At 45.4% G+C, this 21,117-nt stretch overlaps 1 protein-coding gene across 1 annotated transcript in view; it reads right to left on the bottom strand.

Moving 5' to 3' along the window:
- LOC137562748 (vascular cell adhesion protein 1-like) overlaps positions 1-21,117 on the bottom strand; it is an 80,851-nt gene that overhangs the window by 35,162 nt on the left and 24,572 nt on the right. The window contains exon 2 of the mRNA XM_068274396.1: positions 1,652-1,912. Coding sequence (XP_068130497.1) covers positions 1,652-1,912 — 261 coding nt within the window. The remainder of the gene's footprint in view (positions 1-1,651; positions 1,913-21,117) is intronic.

Here is a 21,117-nt window from a genome sequence, read left to right as displayed (position 1 = left end):
GGCGGCTCGGCGCGTAGCGGCGAATCGGCGGGTAGCGGCGGCGATCACGTACTACATGCAGCTAGCAAAGTGCTAGCTGTGTGTAGGGGAAAAAATTATGCAAATCGTCCCAGTGGGGCCTGAGAAATCCTCCTGCGCAGGTTACCCCGAGCTGAGCTCGGGATAACCGGCAAGGAGGTTAACTGATAATCCCAATTGGTACTGTTTTTTTTCTTTCTTGTCTGTCAGTAGTAAGGATGATTACTCACAAGATCACATTGGATCAAGCAACAGGAATGAATTGCATGGCGAATATCAGTCATTTCTTGATCTAACTTCTATTTTTAACTTCTCACGTTGCAAAGTATTGACTCATTTTTCCCTTTACTACTACTACTATTACTATCTTAGGTAAAGTTCTGTTTAAAGCGGACCCAAAACCAAACATTTTTTTTAATTCAAAATATTTAGTTGCACCACTCTGACACATACAAAGATAAATAAACACTCCTTTAGGCCTATGAGCATTTCAGTTCATGCTTTTCACCCTTCTCTTTTCATAACTAGGGTTATACAGGTGGCAGCCATTACTTCTAAGCTTAGTAGGAGGTTTTAGATCATGGGTGTGTTTGTCATCAGCTACCCTCCCTCACAGGGGCATCATCTATGTCAGAGGTGCCCACACTTTTTCGGCTTGTGAGCTACTTTTAAAAATTAGCAAGTCAAAGTGATCTACCTATGTACAATTTTAGGAGCACACATGTATATACAGAATTGAAAATGTAGTGGGGTCGGGATCTACCATAAAGGCCTTTGCGATCTACCGGTAGATCGCGATCTACCTAATGGTCACCCCTGGTCTATGTGAAATCTCAGACAAGCTGAGATCACCTCCCCTGTGACATCATCAGTAGCAGCCTGTGTTTTGTTTTTGTTTTTTATCTCCTCCACCAGTCTGCCGTATTCATCAATACGAAAGGAAGGGAGGGGTTCCTCCAATAAATGTAAAATATCTTATATTTGTCATCATGCAGCTGAAAAAAGGTTGCTGTTTATTATTATAATTTAGAAAATAGATTTTATTTCTGAAATCTTATATCTTTAATATGGGTCCACTTTAAGATTATCTTATTGACATTCAAATCCTTGCACAATCTTGCGCAATCTGGGCCCTGGGTACCTGAAGAACTTGTTGCAACTGCATCACCCACCCCCCCCCCTTCCCAAACACACACACACACAATCTTAGTTATCAAAAGGATCTAATAAATGGGTCACCCCCAGAGTCCGCCTCAAAACTTCTGTAGACAGAGCTTTCAGCCATGCTGCCCCTACACTTTGGAACTCAATGCCACCTAATCAGGACATCTCCATCCCTAAAAAGCATTTTAGTCCAAACTGAAAAGTCACCTGGTAAGTGTGGCATTTATAAACATCTGACTATTTCCCTGTAACACAGTCCAGCCTGCAACCCTGTATTGATCTGAGACATACGGTATCTATGCACTTTGAGTGGGAGAAACACATGTTATTGTATTGTATTATTTAGTATTTTACCCGGAGTTCCATTTTAAATAGTGCTGACGGATATAGTGATAATCTGGTCTAATTCTGTGTAAGGAATTATAATCAGGAGGGCGTATAGTGAGTAGATAAACATGACACCACTTACCATAGGCTTCCACCGTCACAGTGGATTTCTGTAATGTCCCGTCATCGTTATCTGCCAGGCAAACAATACCTGATGTCTCCCAGTCATTCACCAGGACTTCAGTTGACACCCAGTTGCTTCCATACTGAGTGTTCCTCTTCTGTAGTCTGGACTCCCATCCGGGCCTTGAGCAGGTGTAAGTGCAGTTCAGTAGAACCCATTCGCCGAATGGCACAAATTCCTGTTCCCTGGCGACCTGCACCTGGCACTCCTGGGCCCGGCCTGCAATCATACAAAAATACACAAGGTGAAAAAGTCAATTTACTCTTTGCACTAAAAGATTATTTATAGCATAAAATCTACCACCACACACACAAAAAAAATTCTAGCAGAGCAGCATTCAAACAGTTAAACACAGAACTTTGTTCTTCAGTGGAAAGCTCCTTGCTTCAGTGGGCAGCACCAAAAAGGTGATAATGTTATCTTTTGTTTACATTCCTTTGTCAGATACATTTAGTAAACATTGAAACTAAGCTGTACTGAGCCAAGAAGCAGAAAGAGCTAAGAAGTGATCATTAGATAGATTTTAATATATAAATACAGCAGCCTTGCAATAAAGTGCAATGACAGTGTGCAGAGCAGATAAACTGTACTTTGGGAATTTCTAATTTGTGGACAATATTACTTGTGCACAGAAGCAAATATGATAACTGAATGGGTAAGGAAAAGTGGAGGGAAAAAACACATTTTCATTGAATGATATGTCAGAGTTTTATCCCACTTTAAACATACTGCAGTAAGAATCCAATAACTGAACTGTAGTTTTGGTTTTTAAGATAATTACGGGGCTGGTGATTGATTAATGTCCTAATCCAGCTTCCCAGTTATTTTATGCTTAGTAAAGCTGAATAGGGCATTATACTATGGCTGGAGGTGGTGTTAAAAACACTGGAGTAGCAGATGGTAATAGAATGCGACAATATGTGATACAATCAATTGATAATAATATAAAACAGACAGATAAGTGACCGGGCTCAAGAATGCATCCGAACTGCAAGGCTACAGAGGCAATGCAAAGCCCCTCCGGAATTAGGCTCTGCACATCAATGCAGATAAATCATTCAGGTATAAGTTCACCCCCCTTTTCGCCTGTAGTGAGTGCTAGGAGTGTGATGTAGTCCTGTTGTTGGGGTCCGCACATCAATGCAGATAAATTATTCAGGTATAAGTTCACCCCCCCCTTTTTGCCTGTAGTGAGTGCTGGGTGTGTGATGTAGTCCAGTTGTTGGGGTCCGCACATCAATGCAGATAAATCATTCAGGTATAAGTTCACCCCCCCCCCTTTTCGCCTGTAGTGAGTGCTAGGAGTGTGATGTAGTCCTGTTGTTGGGGTCCGCACATCAATGCAGATAAATCACTTAGGTATAAGTTCACCCCCCCTTTTCGCCTGTAGTGAGTGCTAGGTGTGTGATGTAGTCCAGTTGTTGGGGTCTGCACATCAATGCAGATAAATCACTCAGGTATAAGTTCACCCCCCCCCCCCCCCTTTTTGCCTGTAGTGAGTGCTAGGTGTGTGATGTAGTCCAGTTTCTGGAGCTCTGCACATCAATGCAGATAAATCATTCAGGTATAAGTTTTGTTTGAAAGCGCTGCCATGTTTCTCACTGTGCAAGTTCAATGATAATAATATAAGTCAATAAACCTGGTGACAGACCGCTAATGCCCAATCAACACTCAGTAAATACAGTATATAGTCAAAACTCACTACATACAGCCTGTCAATATTGCTCAGCCTGACCGTAACGCAAAATAAGAGAGGAGTGTCAAAAAGATTTAGATGCACGAATGAGTCACCAGAGCGCCACTTACCCAGGGAGAAGCTGAGCCGCACACTACCAACCACCCGCTGCACTTTCACTCGTGCATTCCGCAATTGCGTGCTTCCTCAGTGATGGAAGAAGGGCCTCACTCACACAATGGTGCAATCATTCCAGGGAAATTGCTTTTTGGAAAAGTCAATCATGTGACCCAGAAAACCCTCTAGAAAACATGGAGCTGACAGCAGAGCGGGTGTTCTCCAGCTAGTGACCAGCTCCTCTCTGTGCTGCTGAGACATTGACTCTCTGTGGCCAGGACTACAGCTCTTCATGTTATTATTATAAAACTCTCTTACAGTTGTAATATTGGCTACAAAAAGTTACTATTTTATTAGCAAAGAGAGGACTGAAAAGTTCTGTGTTGTGAAACTTAATACAGTGGGATGCGAATGTTTGGGCAAACCTTGTTAATCGTCATGATTTTCCTGTATAAATCGTTGGTTGTTACGATAAAAAATGTCAGTTAAATATATCATATAGGAGACAAACACAGTGATATTTGAGAAGTGAAATGAAGTTTATTGGATTTACAGAGTGTGCAATAATTGTTTAAATAAAATTAGGCAGGTGCATAAATTTGTCATTTTATTGATTCCAAAACCTTTAGAACTAATTATTGGAACGCAAAATGGCTTGGTAAGCTTGGTAAGCTCAGTAACCCCTGACCTACATACACAGGTGAATCCATGTGAAACATTATGAAAAAGTTTATTTAAGGGGGTCAATTGTAAGTTTCCCTCCTATTTTAATTTTCTCTAAAGAGTGGCAACATGGGGGTCTCAAAACAACTCTCAAATGACCTGAAGACAAAGATTGTTCACCATCATGGTTTAGGGGAAATAAACTAAAAGCTGTCTCAGAGATTTCAGGTGTCTGTTTCCAAAGTTAAGAACATATTGAGGAAATGGAAGATCACAGCCTCAGTTCAAGATAAGGCTCGAAGTGTCAGACCAAGAAAAATCTTGGATAAACTGAAGCGACGAATGGTGAGAACAGTCAGAGTCAACACACAGACCAGCACCAAAGACCTACAACATCATCTTGCTGCATTTGGAGTCACTGTGCATCGTTCAACCATTCCGTGCACTTTACACAAGGAGATGCTGTAAGCGAGAGTGGTGCAGAGGAAGCCTTTCTCCGCCCACAGCACAAACTGAGTCTTTAAGGTATGCTAAAGCACATTTGGACAAGCCAGCTTCATTTTGGAATAAGATGCTGTGGACTGATGAAACTAAAATTGAGTTATTTGGGAATAACAAGGGGCGTTATGTATGAAGGAAAAAGAACACAGCATTCCAAGAAAAGCACCTGCTACCTACAGTAAGATATGGTGGTGGTTCCATCATGCTGTGGGGTCATGTGGCCAGTGCAGGGACTGGTAATCTTGTCAAAGTTGAGGACGCATGGATTCCACTCACCTGTGTATGTAGGTTGGGGGTCACTGAGCTAGAAGCGGGAAAAAAGGGCGCAGGCCGCTAGTGGACAAAAAGGGCGCCGCCATTCACTCTCATAATAAATAACGTTTAATGGGCGCCGAGCCGGAGAAAAGGGCGCAGGACATAAATAACGTTTACAAACGGCGCCAGGAGATTTTTAATGATTTATAAGTGTGCTTATGGTGATTTACGTTTATAAAATGCACCTGTGCCGAATAACATTTATAAAAGTACTAAACATATTTATCTTATTTAACTAATTAAAACATTATTTAAAGTTTTATCCCTTACTGTTTCTAAAACATTATTATTCACAAAATAAAGCGATCAGTACGTAACGTAAATTGCTAAATATTTTTTGCATCCACAATTAGTAAAACATTATTATCCACATAATAAAGGGGGGTCTTAGGTTTAGGCACCACCAGGGGGGTCTTAAGTTTAGGCACCAACAGGGGGGTCTTAGGTTTAGGCACCACCAGGGGGGTCTTAGGTTTAGGCACCAACAGGGGGGTCTAGGGGTTAGGGGTAGGTACAGGGAGGGTTACTTAGGCACCAACAGGGGGGGGTCTTAGGTTTAGGCACCAACAGGGAGGTCTTAGGTTTAGGCACCAACAGGGGGGTCTTAGGTTTAGGCACCAACAGGGGGGTCTTAGGTTTAGGCACCAACAGGGGGGTCTTAGGTTTAGGCACCACCAGGGGGGTCTTAGGTTTAGGCACCAACAGGGGGGTCTTAGGTTTAGGCACCAACAGGGGGGTCTTAGGTTTAGGCACCAACAGGGGGGTCTAGGGGTTAGGGGTAGGTACGGGGAGGGTTACTTAGGCACCAACAGGGGGGGGGTCTTAGGTTTAGGCACCAACAGGGGGGGTCTTAGGTTTAGGCACCAACAGGGGGGTCTTAGGTTTAGGCACCAACAGGGGGGTCTTAGGTTTAGGCACCAACAGGGGGGTCTAAGGTTTGGGCACCACCAGGGGGGTCTTAGGTTTAGGCAGTCTTAGGTTTAGGCACCAACAGGGGGGTCTTAGGTTTAGGCACCAACAGGGGGGTCTTAGGTTTAGGCACCAACAGGGGGGTCTTAGGTTTAGGCACCAACAGGGGGGTCTAGGGGTTAGGGGTAGGTACAGGGAGGGTTACTTAGGCACCAACAGGGGGGTCTTAGGTTTAGGCACCAACAGGGGGGTCTTAGGTTTAGGCACCAACAGGGGGGTCTTAGGTTTAGGCACCAACAGGGGGGTCTAGGGGTTAGGGGTAGGTACAGGGAGGGTTACTTAGGCACCAACAGGGGGGGTCTTAGGTTTAGGCACCAACAGGGGGGTCTTAGGTTTAGGCACCAACAGGGGGGTCTTAGGTTTAGGCACCAACCGGGGGGTCTTAGGTTTAGGCACCAACAGGGGGGTCTTAGGTTTAGGCACCAACCGGGGGGTCTTAGGTTTAGGCACCAACAGGGGGGTCTAGGGGTTAGGGATAGGTACAGGGAGGGTTCTGTGTAAGAGTAGGCTTAGGTATAGTTTTAGTAAAATTTTAGTAATAATTACTAATGTTTTACAACACTTATTATGAACGTAGTTATATTTATATCATCGTTATAAAGAATATTTTCAGATTTTATTATAAGAACAAACCATAAATGAAGGTTATTCACAATAATATACAATTATAACAATTAAACATATATTATTGTTTTTTTAATAAACGTAATTATAAGTTTAACTTTTGAAACAGGGAAGATTAACGTTTTCACAATTTCCGATTTCATAAACATTATTTAATGATTTATAAATTTGTTAAACATTATTTGTAAACGAAATATAGCACACTATTTTTATAAAAATTAATTGTTAATTAGCGTTTACACCCCGCGCCCTTTTTGTCCAGGCGCCCTTTTTGTACGTACGCCACTGAGCTTACCAAGCCAATTTGAGTTTTAATAATTAGTTCTAAAGGTTTTGGAATCAATAAAATGACAACAGTGCCCAAATTTATGCACCTGCCTAACTGTGTTTAAACAATTATTGAACACTTTCTGTAAATCCAATAAACTTCATTTTACGTCTCAAATATCACTGTGTGGGTCTCCTATATGCTATATTTAACTGACATTTTATATTGTAACAACCAACGATTTATACAGGAAAATCCTGACGATTAACAAACATTCGGATCCCACCGTAGTTCCTTTATCTCATGATCTCTTTCATTTTGTGTACTGTGATCCATTAGTCATAAAGTCACAGTCAGCAGGATGATTTTGTGGAAAGTGTTGAGAAATGTTTGTGTTTGCTTTTGTATCTTGACAATGTGTTGAAATTTCCCTTGAAAAGGCAATGCGCACAGTATTGCTGATGGTTTCTAAATGTTGGTTATGGGAAGGCTAAAATGACAACAAAGAAGAAGAGCTAATTAGTTAGTGTAACGTTTGCGGAATAATCGCTGTGATCAGCGCACCAGGCGTGCGCTGACACGGCAGAAAACCTCCACAAGCGTATGAAGGGGGGAACCCAGCTTTGGTGCAAGCACCAGTAGAGTGCAATTCCCACTGGCAGATGGTGCTGTGGAGTGCAGACGAGTACAACCGCTGCACGGCCACATATGCCAGATGGGGATTGTACAGATCAAGACAATGCGGGCCTGAACAGCCCTTAAAGAGAAAGAGCACAGGTACAGGATGAATGTGTGTTCACCAATCTAGTCGCGACCCAGCGACAGTGAACACACATCAGCAGAAACAAAGTAGGAACGCAATCGCGAGAGAGGCGATTGCTAGAGGTGACACAAGGCTTAAGGAAGACAGAGGACGAGAGTAGCAAAGGCACAGCAAATCATACAATGAGAAGATAAGGAAAATAACAAACGCTAACTAAACGCGAACACCGCACTCATTCGCAACAGCGAACGCATTTACAGCGAGGTCTCCTCGTGTTAAGCACAACAGAGAAAAGCACGCCTAACTAACCACCGACAGACAAACACGAAACAGAGAACGCGAGCGCTTGCTTAACAGTTAGCCCACCGAGCCTACAGCAACCGTTCGTATCAGACAAGACAGACAAACGGAAAACAGGAATAAGCTAGGAAGGATCCACAGCCGCTACCGCTAGGGGCTAGTGCGATCCAAGCAAGATAGGCAGATGAGATAGCAGGTAGCAACCACTGCTCCAGCTATACTCCAAGAAAACAGAACAGAAGGATCCACAGCACTTGCACAAGGCTAGTGCGATCCAGGAAAACAGAACAGAAGGATCCACAGCACTAGCGCAAGGCCAGTGCGATCCAGGCAAGACAGATCAGAAGGATCTACAGCACTACCGCTAGAGGCTAGTGTGATCCAGGAAAACAGAACAGAAGGATCCACAGCACTAGCGCAAGGCTTGTGCGATCCAGGCAAGACAGATCAGAAGGGGCTACCGGTAGCAACCGCTGACCCGGTTAGCACCCAGACAAACAGAACGATTTACTGTCGACCACCGCTGGGACAGGACAATCGCAACAGACAGACAAAACAGATATGCAATCTAACTGCACTAGGAACTGCCTAGTACAGTTCCAAGAATTACTCTAAGATAACTTTAACAAGAAATAGCATGGCTGACACTCTAGGAGTGTTTACAACAAACCCTGAAGGAATGACCAGCCAAGGATTGTGGGTGATCCCAACCTTTATACTGCCAGCAGCTAGATGATTTGCATAACCAATGTATGCAAATCCCTCAGCAGCAGAGCAGGTCTGGAACTTGCAAGTCAAAGCCAGGACTTTTATCCAGAGACCTGCATCCCTCAGACACAAGGAATGGTCAAACAGCTGTCTGCCTGTGCAGCCAGCTGAGCGGATCCTTACAGTTAGGTAAACAAACATGGGCCTCTGATCTAATTAATGTCACGGACGGTTGCGGGGCCGCAGACGCGTCCTGGAACCGCCCGTGAAGAAAACGCGATCGCACTCGATTCTCTGCATCGATTGCGCTTCAGATCACTAGAATGGATTGATTGTGTAGGAGCAGCTGAGTCTTTTCTCAGCAGAGAGATGGCATCAGCTTAACTGCCGGATGGCTCTGTTGATATGCTAATGAGCCTGGGCCAGGCCTGTGTCCAAGAGGATGTTTGTCTCAATTACCTCCATTTGGTGGTCCTTTTCATACAGGGGGATCCCAGGAAGCTAGGTACAGCTGGATACCAGACACCCTGGCTCCAGCCTTACCAGGAAGAAATGAATGTACTATATAATCTTTTGCCCATTTACAGAATACAATAAATAGGGTAGTTATGAGAGCGGTATCATTGGATCCGTAGGGTCATGCTGAATCTCTTGATACCAGTCGAGAGGGGCCCGGGGCCCCTACAACCCAGGTATGAATCTTCTCAGGAACCTGATCCGCTGCACTAGCCATGTCTGATATCATATTAATCGGTAGGTTCTAGGGATCGATAATATGTAATTATTATTTGTGTGCCGGCCACGTAGGTCGGTCTAGAGAAATGTCAGGATTATGTGGCTTGTGGAGGCCCCTGCCCCAGATGTGATTACCATAGTCCGGCCTGGGGGCCGACTCTGGAAGCCCGCCTCTGAACTCAGCTCCATTAAAAGTGAATGAGCTGCCCGGGCAAATTGTTCCTCCATTTCCCATCTTCCTGAACACCCGGCCACCGTGAGGAACGAGTGGTGGCCATCTTGTCTGAATTGAAACAAAGGACATCCTCCATTTTGTTTGGATTTTAAATCTTGCTGAACTTTACTCTGGAACAAAGAACTTTGAGAACTTGAAACCGTTTTGCTTGGACTTGATGATTTTCCCACAAAAGGACATATTTCCACAAACCCTAAGTATTTTCTCCCTTTTATTTTTTATACTGGCTATTACTGTTTTAATAATTGTTGATTTTAATAATTGTCTGTATATATTAATTATTTATATTGCTTCCAATAAACCGACGCTATCGTCAGTTGTTGTTCTAGCTTCCCTACTATTCAGCACGCACACCACTGAACCAGACCTCTGAAGAGACGTTACTATTGTTGTTGTTGGCTAGACATAATACAGCGTGTTTTAACCGTTTTTATTCGCAGGACCAGTCAGTCAGTAAATCGGGTCCACTGGCCCATACCAGTGGTGGTGGCAGATACCCTGGAATCGTGTGTGGGTTGTAATTACCCATATCTCACAGGCTCCCTTCTGGTTTGTCTGCGGTTTGTCCCATCGGTTCCTGCGCATTGACTGCGACCAGAGTTCGCACGATCCGTGCGCTGGCACCGTTTGGAAGGCCATTTGCGGTCTGACCACCAGGGCTCCTGTGACAGTGTTAGGCAGCGGTTGGGACCTTTGCTGCAGACCTCGCTGAGACCTTTGCAACTACCCTGGTGTCCGATGCACGCAGAACCGCACCATCCAGCTGGAGGGGAGGTCAGTCCAATACTCTGGCAGACTCTCCTGCCCCGGTGAGCCATCAGCCACCGAGGCCACTCAGCGCAGCTGCTGCACCCAGGCCTGCAGCCCCTGGAGAGGTCACCTGTCACTACTGCCGCCAGCCCGGACACATGAAATTCGACTGTCCGGAGTGGAGACAGACACCACCAGCACCTGCAGCACCTGTATCTCACCCACCGCAGAGGCAACCAGCCAGCGAACCACAGCCTGGATCATCAGATTTTGTCCTGTTTGCCCGCGGAAGGGAAATCCGCAACCAAACCGACCAGCAGCAACTTGTTAGAGTGAACGACAAAGTTGTCACCGGATTCCGGGACACCGGAGCTGACATCACGTTAGTTCACTCACACCTTGTGCCAAAGGAGAGCATCAGCTCCCGCCGATCCCTTGCCCTTACTGGAGTAGAGGGCACCCTTTTTCACATAGCCCACGCGAGAGTGAAGCTGGATTGGGGAGGAGGGGTCCAAGAAAGGGTTGTTGGGGTTGTGAAGGATCTCCCAGTCCCTGTGTTGCTGGGGACTGATTTGGGCAAGCTTGTGTCCTACTACGAACCTGCCACAACCGCCTTGTCGCTCACGGAAGGAGACGGACTCTCCACCCACCACCAGGTACTTTATACACTTGGGGGGAGCACCAGGGGGAGGTGGGTTGAATGTGCCCAGTTCAAGGGTACCTGGTTCAATAGTGCCTGCTTCAAAGGCACCTGAGTTTGATGTACAGACTGTCTGTTGTGATGATGATGTAACTGTACCTGAGTTTACTGTACAACCTGTCTGTAATGAAAAAATGTCTATACCCGTCAATGTCATTAATGCATGCAACGATGATTTGAGTAATGCCCGTCTGTGCCCTTCTGAAGGTGTACCTGTGCTAGCAGTACCGCGCAGCTGTACCGCTCAGAACCCGAGCTCAGAACCAGTGGAGGGGGTTCCGGCCTCCTCCCCCTCCTCTGACCGCAGGGATGAGACCTTTCAGCCACTGGCCTCGTGTGACATGAGCAAGTTGGCTGAAACTGACAGCGTCCTCACAGCAGCACTACAAAGCGACCCAAGCCTGGAGGTGCTCAGGCAGCAAGCCTCTGAGTCCCTTGCAGACGGGGCCGCTTTCAAGGTGTACTGGGAAGGTGGGAGACTGTACAGCGAGTCTGTACATCCCCCTACCGGTGGATCACATGCGAATACCAAATGGCTTGTGGTCCGGAGTGCGTTCAGGGGACATGTGCTGAAATCCGCACATGCTAATCCTCTGACAGGGCACTCGGGTGTCCGCAAGACACTTGCCTGTATTCGGAAACAGTTTTATTGGCCCGGGATGAACAGGGATGTAGCCAAATACTGCAAAGCATGTGCCGTCTGTCAGGAGCGGGGGAGGTCCAGGGATTCCCACGGGGTTCCCTTAGGTCCACAGCCGCTTCGCAGGGAACCCCTGCGTGGGCTGGCTGCTGACCTACCCAAACCACTGCCCGTAACTTGTCAGCAGTCCTGGCAGACGCCCCATCCGAACGCAGTGGCGCAAATGCCCTGCCCGGATTGGTCCAATTCGGGTCAAGCCTGAGTGTAGCCGACCGCGACCTGTCCAGGGGAACCGAGCCGCTGGCTCCAACGGGTTCCCCGCCGTACCGGCAACCCGAGACCCGTCCGCCAGGTTAGCGGCGCCGCCACACATCTTGCGGGTGTGTGGCTAAGCCACAGACAAGAGGGGGGGCTGTCACGGACGGTTGCGGGGCCGCAGACGCGTCCTGGAACCGCCCGTGAAGAAAACGCGATCGCACTCGATTCTCTGCATCGATTGCGCTTCAGATCACTAGAATGGATTGATTGTGTAGGAGCAGCTGAGTCTTTTCTCAGCAGAGAGATAGCATCAGCTTAACTGCAGGATGGCTCTTTTGATATGCTAATGAGCCTGGGCCAGGCCTGTGTCCAAGAGGATGTTTGTCTCAATTACCTCCATTTGGTGGTCCTTTTCATACAGAGGGATCCCTGGAAGCTAGGCACAGCTGGATACCAGACACCCTGGCTCCAGCCTTACCAGGAAGAAATGAATGTACTATATAATCTTTTGCCCATTTACAGAATACAATAAATAGGGTAGTTATGAGAGCGGTATCATTGGATCCGTAGGGTCATGCTGAATCTCTTGATACCAGTCGAGAGGGGCCCGGGGCCCCTACAACCCAGGTATGAATCTTCTCAGGAACCTGATCCGCTGCACTAGCCATGTCTGATATCATATTAATCGGTAGGTTCTAGGGATCGATAATATGTAATTATTATTTGTGTGCCGGCCACGTAGGTCGGTCTAGAGAAATGTCAGGATTATGTGGCTTGTGGAGGCCCCTGCCCCAGATGTGATTACCATAGTCCGGCCTGGGGGCTGACTCTGGAAGCCCGCCTTTGAACTCAGCTCCATTAAAAGTGAATCTGCTGCCCGGGCAAATTGTTCCTCTATTTCCCATCTTCCTGAACACCCGGCCACCGTGAGGAACGAGTGGTGGCCATCTTGTCTGAATTGAAACAAAGGACATCCTCCATTTTGTTTGGATTTTAAATCTTGCTGAACTTTACTCTGGAACAAAGAACTTTGAGAACTTGAAACCGTTTTGCTTGGACTTGATGATTTTCCCACAAAAGGACATATTTCCACAAACCCTAAGTATTTTCTCCCTTTTATTTTTTATACTGGCTATTACTGTGTTAATAATTGTTGATTTTAATAATTGTCTGTATATATTAATTATTTATATTGCTTCCAATAAACCGACGCTATCGTCAGTTGTTGTTCTAGCTTCCCTACTATTCAGCACGCACACCACTGAACCAGACCTCTGAAGAGACGTTACTATTGTTGTTGTTGGCTAGACAGAATACAGCGTGTTTTAACCATTTTTATTCGCAGGACCAGTCAGTCAGTAAATCGGGTCCACTGGCCCATACCAGTGGTGGTGGCAGATACCCTGGAATCGTGTGTGGGTTGTAATTACCCATATCTCACAGGCTCCCTTCTGGTTTGTCTGCGGTTTGTCCCAACGGTTCCTGCGCATTGACTGCGACCAGAGTTCGCACGATCCGTGCGCTGGCACCGTTTGGAAGGCCATTTGCGGTCTGACCAACAGGGCTCCTGTGACAATTAATATTTCTCTTCTCACAGGATAAGTTTTCACATCTTATCAGTAAAACATATTTTAAAACCTCTTTTATGCTAAAACAAGCAAGAAATTACTTAAAGAGACTGTAACAAAATTTTCAGCCTTATTTCTTCTATAAGTTACTATACCTGTCCTAATGTGGTCTGTCTTACTGCAGCCTTTTCTAGTTGCACTGTCTCTGTAATATCTCTGTAAATTATCTAATCTTCTTTTCCTTGTCAGGCTTTGTGGAGGCAGCTAGGAATGTGCTCTCTGTTGTGATAGGGAGATGTTATACACGTCCCCTGCAGGCTCTGTATGCTGTGTGTATGAGTCACAGACAGAGCTTCTCTGAGCCTGTCAGGCTGTCACACGCTGAGAACTGTGAGAGACTGGAGTGCAGAACTATGTAATAAAGACTTGTAGTATACTGTAACATGATATATATAGATAGCTAGATAGCTAGATAGCTAGATAGATAGATAGATAGATAGATAGATAGATAGATTGTAATAAATATCAATAGGGCAGCTGCGGCGAACTGTACTGCTACTGCAGCTGCCTCTGCCTCCCTGCCTAGCGGTACTCCCATACCTCGGGCGTCTAGCACGCCGAGGACAGGTCTTTCTGTTGCCCACAATGTCGCTTTAGCGTGTGCGCGCGCTCATCGATGCGACCTTTATGTGGCGAAGAGGCGCATCACCTGACCCGCGGGTCGCGTCACGTCATAGGACGCGACCACCGCTCCGGATGGCTGGGCATCGGGGGGCGTGCCGCATGGTCACCTTGGCTTCTTAAGCACTGGACTTTCACTCGCAACTTGTCTGCTGTTGCGAATACCTCGTGTTAGTGCTCAGACTCTTTGATAGCTGTAATAATAACTGATTATTGTGATATTACCTGTGTATGACTCTTGCCTGTCCTGACCATTCTTTGCTTATCGATTCTGTACCTTTGACCTTCTGATCTTGTTACCGACCCTTTTTGCCTGAACCTAACTCTGATTCTGTCTGTCGATTTTGTACCTTATCTGACCGTCTGTTGCCAACTCGATCTGTCTGACCACTCTCTCTCTCACTAGTGAGCCCTTGTCACTGGTGAGGTGTTCTCCATGCAGCTATCTGTAACCTCCAGCTCCGCTGGTGAGCTTACTGCTGAGATACTATCAGTAAATTCCTGTTTGCACCAAGCACTACACTCAGTGCAATTACGTGGTGACTAAGGTCACGTTTTTACCTTAGTGTTTGCTATATTTTTATTATTGGTGATTCTGCAGATCACCATATAATCAGATATAGTATCTGCATTATTGGTGATACTGCAGATCACCAAATAATTAGAACTCTGTTATTTACTAACACCTATCGTTACATAGATAGATAGATATACACACAAACATCACTTCCTGGTTAGCGGCCATGTTTTTTGTTTGTAAACACTGCCTAAAACTGGCAAGCCAGGATCGTGGTGAGGAGCGGCGGAAATGGCAAAGAGGGGCCCAGGAGAATATAATGAATAGAATGGTATGCTTTTTATTGTAAGAATTTTAGAGTACAGATTCTCTTTAAATTATGTTTGATATTACTTCTTTATTTACCTTTAAGTACTTTTTAAATTGTCAGGAGGCTAAGTTTTTATCTTATCTAAAAATATATATTTTTTTTAGCTAAGATAAAAACTTATCTTCTTGAAGAAATCTCAGGAGAAAAGTTGATTGAATGGGGCCAAGGAGAGATAAGCCGATGTAAATTATGAGTTACGACAGATTCATTTTGAGTTAGTAAGTAGCATGAAATAATTCATGAGGTACGGTTTTCAGTCAACCCCTCAATGTCCAACAATCACAAACCTGGGCAGGATAATGTCGTGGAAAATGTTGAGCAAATTTTTATGGCGGCCGAATTACGCAATTCTCCCTCCTGTCCTTCGAGTTGCACTCTACCCTTATAGTGATGCAGATCGATGGTACAGAGGCGCCAATCAGAATAAAAACATCTAAATTCCATTTAAAAGTGGAGATAGTGGTGGACTTACCTCCAACAGTCAATACACCACATGTGTAATTTCAAACAGCATTTCTTTATTTGTGAAAAAAAAACCACTACAATAACTCCACATGCGACGCGTTTCGGAGGCGTACCCACTACCTTGGGCAATGTTGTGGAGCATTTGTTTGTCCAGTGTAACCGGAGGCTCTAGGTGCATACATTTTATTCTAAATGGCGCCTCTGTGCCATCGAACTCGATGTCCTATATTGTCCACCCTTGGTGGAGGGATAGGATTTTGATCCCCATCTGTATTTTTAGTGGTCGCCTGTATGATGATCCATCTTTGTGAGTATATTTCAGTCACCACTTTTTTTCATTCCTGAGTAGTACGTACTACACCATTGAGGCTCTCGGTTTCTGTTTCTGTTTTTGCCCTATGGTGAGATGGCTTGGCTGTCTGTTGTCATGTGACAAACGGCAATTTTACCCAAGGGCTTGAGAGCTTCTGAGGACTGGAAGAAGTTGGGCAGCGAGCATCCAGATCCCAGGGAGGTGAGCTATACACAACGCACCGCTGCTCTCTCTGCACCTCCCGGCGGCTACCCTGACCCAGGCCTTGGATTACCGCTCCCAGCATCCTTTTTTTACCTCAAGCTTGAGTCAGGAACATAGGAGGTTAAGCAGGACCAGGATTCTTCCTATTTTGCCTCAGCTACTTCAGTATCATATATAACAAAACCCCTCTGTCCCCGTGTCATCATCCTATTCCTGTGTTCGTGTGTTTTTACCTAATGTGCACGTGTAGCCGTTGGGGAGCGCAGCCGGGTGTGCGCACGTCACGTGCACACTGTGGTCGTGTCACAGCCCTAGCGTCCATTATTTAACAGGTGGTCTAAATAGCTAGTTATCTATAATAATAATAATTTCCAAGGTGTCAGCTTTATGTGTGAGTGTGTCAGTCCACCCTCTCACCCTTCTGTAATTGCCCTGGGTGCTAATTAGGGTAAGGCTGTTACTTTTGATGAAGGATTTGAGCCCTTCACCAGGGTTCTGATTCTGGCTCTGTAAGGCTTGGTGGTGTATTCTCCACAGTCAGCATGCAACGCATGAGCTGACGTGAAGGAGGTACACACACTAGCACAAGGAAAGAGGCTATCCCTAGTATAGTGGAGGGGAGGACTGACTCCAATAGGAGATTGTGGCGCACAGAGCCGGTGCAGATCTGACAGCCACAAACAATGCTTTCGTTATAACGTCTCAGCGCAAAGTAGCGCTGAGCGCATAAACCAGAACTGAGGAGATCAGGACAGGTAAACAGAATGAACGCGTGCTTAACTAGCCACTACTTAGTGACAGCAAGCGTCCACAATAACACAGACTGGAATGAGGCAGCCAATGCGTTGCGGCGATGGCGTGCCTCACAAAGACAGGACAGGATAGTCAGGAAATAGCAGGATCAAGATAGATGAACGTAACACAGACAAATATACAATAAGTATGTTTTCCTAGCGTATTACAATTACAGCTATCAATGAAACTATTTGTAACGTCTGACTAACATATGTATATATCGGCAATGAACCGATATATGACATAAGCAGGAACGCTGACTAAGACTGGAGTAATACAGGGAACAGGACTCAGAAGGATTCGCTATCTCTTCGCAGAGATGAACGCAATCCACAAACAGGACCAGGAACAGGATTCAGAAGGATTCGATATCTCTTCGCAGAGATGAACACAATCCACAAACAGAACAGGATTCAGAAGGATTCGTTATCTCTTCGCAGAGATGAACGCAATCCACAAACAGAACCAGGAGCAGGGTAACTACCTCAGCACGGGTGATCACGGTACGCGCAAACTACCAAAACGTGCTGGAAAACTGACTAACTGAACACAGGATATAAACAGTTCGTGTACGTATATATCAGCGACACTGATGTATCAACGTAACACGAATACAAGGAAAATAATAAACGTGCTGGTATGCATATATATTGGCAATGAACCAATATATGATGCAAAACCAGCAAAGTATCTTTAGAACAAGAAACACGATCGGGGGCCGAAGCGACAGCAAGACAGGCTTAAACTGAAGCTATGAAAACCCAAGGAAACCCTGCAGGAAGCAGATCTTTATACTGAGGTCATCCAATGGGAGCAGACATGCAGATTCCCACACAGGTGAATGATAATCAGTCACAAGCTGACAGCAGGGAAAGACAGACAAAGCTATGCAGCTTGCATGGAAAGATATCAGAACTGCCTGAGCTGCAGCACTACTATTTCCAGCAACACCTGCTGCAGCAGCGATCATTACAGTACCCCCGCCCTTAAAAGCGGATTCCAGACGCTTTTCAAAACTGAAATTCCCAACAAAACAGTCTGACTGATAATTCATGATGACCGGGACAGCCCGGCAAGACCGAATTCCAGAATCAGTCCCCACAAGACTGGACCCATCAGAACCAGAACCTACAGAACCATGCCCATCAGTACTACAAGCCCCAGTGTGACACCCATCAGAACCATGATTTCCAGAATAAAGCCCTCCGAAACTCCCTGAGCGATACCCACCGCCTTCCAGGAACCGTTCAAAAACGCCAAAGCCTTTGCAATGCCCACCGGGACTGTCTTTACCAACACAAAACCCACTGTTGAACCAGTCCAAGGCACCAGGACAAGTTTTCTCAGAGACCTCCCAGAACACCTTGAAGCTCCAAAGAGATCCCCATAGGTCAGAACGCCCCTTAGGCTCACATGGAGAACTATCAAGAACCCCTATGGAACCTAGGGCAATTCCTGAGTCAGGGCCACAAGGACAAACATCAAGATCAGGGCTTTCAGGGACCAGAACCATCTCTGGGCATGCAGGCAGACTGGCAACATCAGAACATGTTCCCACTAAGGAAGCATCAGAGCACGCTAACACCTTAGACACACTTGGGCATTCTGGCACACAAAGAACATCTGGGCACACTGGCACAAGAGAAACCTCTGGGTATGTCAAGGAACTGTGAGCCTTAGGGTCAGCCAAGACAGGACCAAAACCAGGACTGGCCAAAAAAAAATCATCATGACTAGACTTCGCAACTACTGGACTTTTACACGAGAATGCAGGATCAGACTTAGATGTCGCTGATTCCAGCAAAGTCAGTAACAAATCAGATTCAGGGGCACTAACAAGACAGGACAAATCTTCTGATGTATGCACTGAACCAGATAGGGACTCCACAACTACCTCTGGACTGGACAGAGACTCATCTAATACACTGGATTGGAGCTCATGAGGCGCTGCAGAACAAGTCAGTATTGCAGCAGCCCCCACTGGACTAGGCAAAACTGAGGAATTCCCTGGACAGGAAGGGGACTCTGGAACCTCTGCCACAGCGGCCAGAGAACCAGAATCTTTCAGGATACAGGGCTGGGTTTCAGGAACACTCATCAGACCGGACTGAAATTCTGAGATTTCTATTATTTTGACCAGAGAATCAGAATTATCCATGTTACAGGGCAAGACTTCTGAAACATTCAGAGGACAGGGCTGGAGTTCCTCGGCTGTTACAACACTGGAGAGGGACTCAACAACATTGGTTAAATCAGACTGTGTACAGGGCAAGGTATCTAACACACTTGCTGACGAGGACAATATTTCAATGGCTTCTGCTTTGCTGGGCAGAAATTCATCAAGTTTTATTAGAGCAGACTGTAATTCCAAAACAGCTGCTAGACAAGTGAATATTACTGCAACACCAACTGAGGTAAGCAGTGCCTCAGACTCCTCTGCTAGAGGGTTTGAAGTATCCAAAGTACTGGGTGAAGCATAAGACTCTGCGACCACAGCTTCACTGGACAGGATCACTGAACAGTCCATATTGCAGGGCAAAACCATGGAAGCACCTGCTGGACAGCATAATGATTCTGTGACCTGAGTTTCATTGGAGAGATCTACTGCACAATTCATGGTACAGGGCAAATTTATTGGAACATTTTCTGAACAAGGTAATAATTCTGCGATTTCAGGTTCACATAGCAGATGCTCTGCGCTATTTACGATACAGGGAAAATTTACTGGAATATTTTCTGAACAAGGTAATAATTCTGCGATTTCAGGTTCACATAGCAGATGCTCTGAGCTATTCACGAAACTAGAGCGAGGTGTAGAAACAGGAAGATCAAGACACAATGTTTGCGCATCTGAATCACCATTCATTTGTAAAATTGGAAAATTCAGATGCTGGGGTTCTGAGGTTTCTAGACAGGATTGCTGGGACTCGGAAACTGATGTAGTGCATCTATTGGCATCTGCTGGATCAGACAGGAGTTGAACTTGATTAACACAGGTAATTTCTGCAGAAGTGTTTGCAGAGGCAGGCAAGATTTTTCTGGTGTCTGTTTCACTGAACAAAGAGTCATGAGTACTGGCTAGGCTGGACTCGGAAGTCAGCAGGACCTCTGGATTCTCTGCTGAGAAATTTGCGCAGGGCAAGGTTAAGAATGTATCAGTGGCTTCTGTTTTACTGGTAAGTAACACTGAGTTATCCATGGTACAGGGTGGAATTGCAGGAACTTCAATTTCACACAAAAAGAGCTCCGAATCACTTGCTGAATCAGCCAAAGGTGCTGAAGCAGGCGGGTCAGAACGCCAAATTTGCGAATTCGGAGTCACATAAAAATCATCCAAAATCAGTTCCCACACATCAATCAATGGAGCCACAAAGTCATACCCACACACACCAGTTTTTATTAGGTTATAGGCAGACTTAATGCATGCATTCAATACTAATTCACTTTTTGCACTGTAAAATTGACAAAATGAACTTGAATCATTCTTCCATTCATTGACCAGAGCTTCCATCTCTCCTTTCTCAAATGGAGGATTCCAAGCATACTTAACAGGCAGATCATGGTTTGCAGATATGATTGTAGCAGGGACATATATTGGGTTAATTAGCAGGTGATTGGCAGATTCCTTATTCCTAAGAATCTCCAATACCTGTAGCAAGTGCTGAACTGTAGTGTATGCAAACTTTCCTTGCTTCACAAATAAGTTGATTTGTTCAATACTCTGTAATATCTCCTCATAATCATACTCAGATAATTCTTTTAAACAAAAATCTTTATTTTCCCTAGCCAGGGAGGAAAGTTCATTAGTAGTTTCATAAGTCCATTTAACTCCCCTGAAAGACAATTGCATTTCATTATCCGTTAATGGCAGAATCTCATTATAGGTCTCAGTCGCTAAGGATAACGACTCTGCAGATCGGACACGTTTCTTAGAACGTTTGCGTTTTGCCTTAGACCCTGCTGTTTTTGGTGATTTATTCAAGGCTGCAGGAAAATTATCAGTAACACTTTCTGCTTGCTGAACATTTTTGCAAGCAATTGAAGGAGTAGCTGATTGGCCTGCTGCCAGGAGTTCATTAAGAGGAAAAGGCAATGGATCTATGCGCAACCAGTTATGGATCACAAACGCTAGAAATTCCAGCGGTCTCTCTTTCAAATCGGAATGATTGAGAACATCAAATGCCCACTGGAATAATTCCCCTTTAAACAAAATATAACTTAGTTGGAGTGCCCAGGTTGAAACAGGAGTCGCTTGGAGATCAGGATTGGCCAGGAACCTGGCACATTCAG

The sequence above is a fragment of the Hyperolius riggenbachi genome, chromosome 3 (assembly GCF_040937935.1).
Source record: "Hyperolius riggenbachi isolate aHypRig1 chromosome 3, aHypRig1.pri, whole genome shotgun sequence".
Taxonomy (NCBI): Eukaryota; Metazoa; Chordata; class Amphibia; order Anura; family Hyperoliidae; genus Hyperolius; species Hyperolius riggenbachi.
This window is presented reverse-complemented; position numbering and strand designations above follow the sequence as displayed.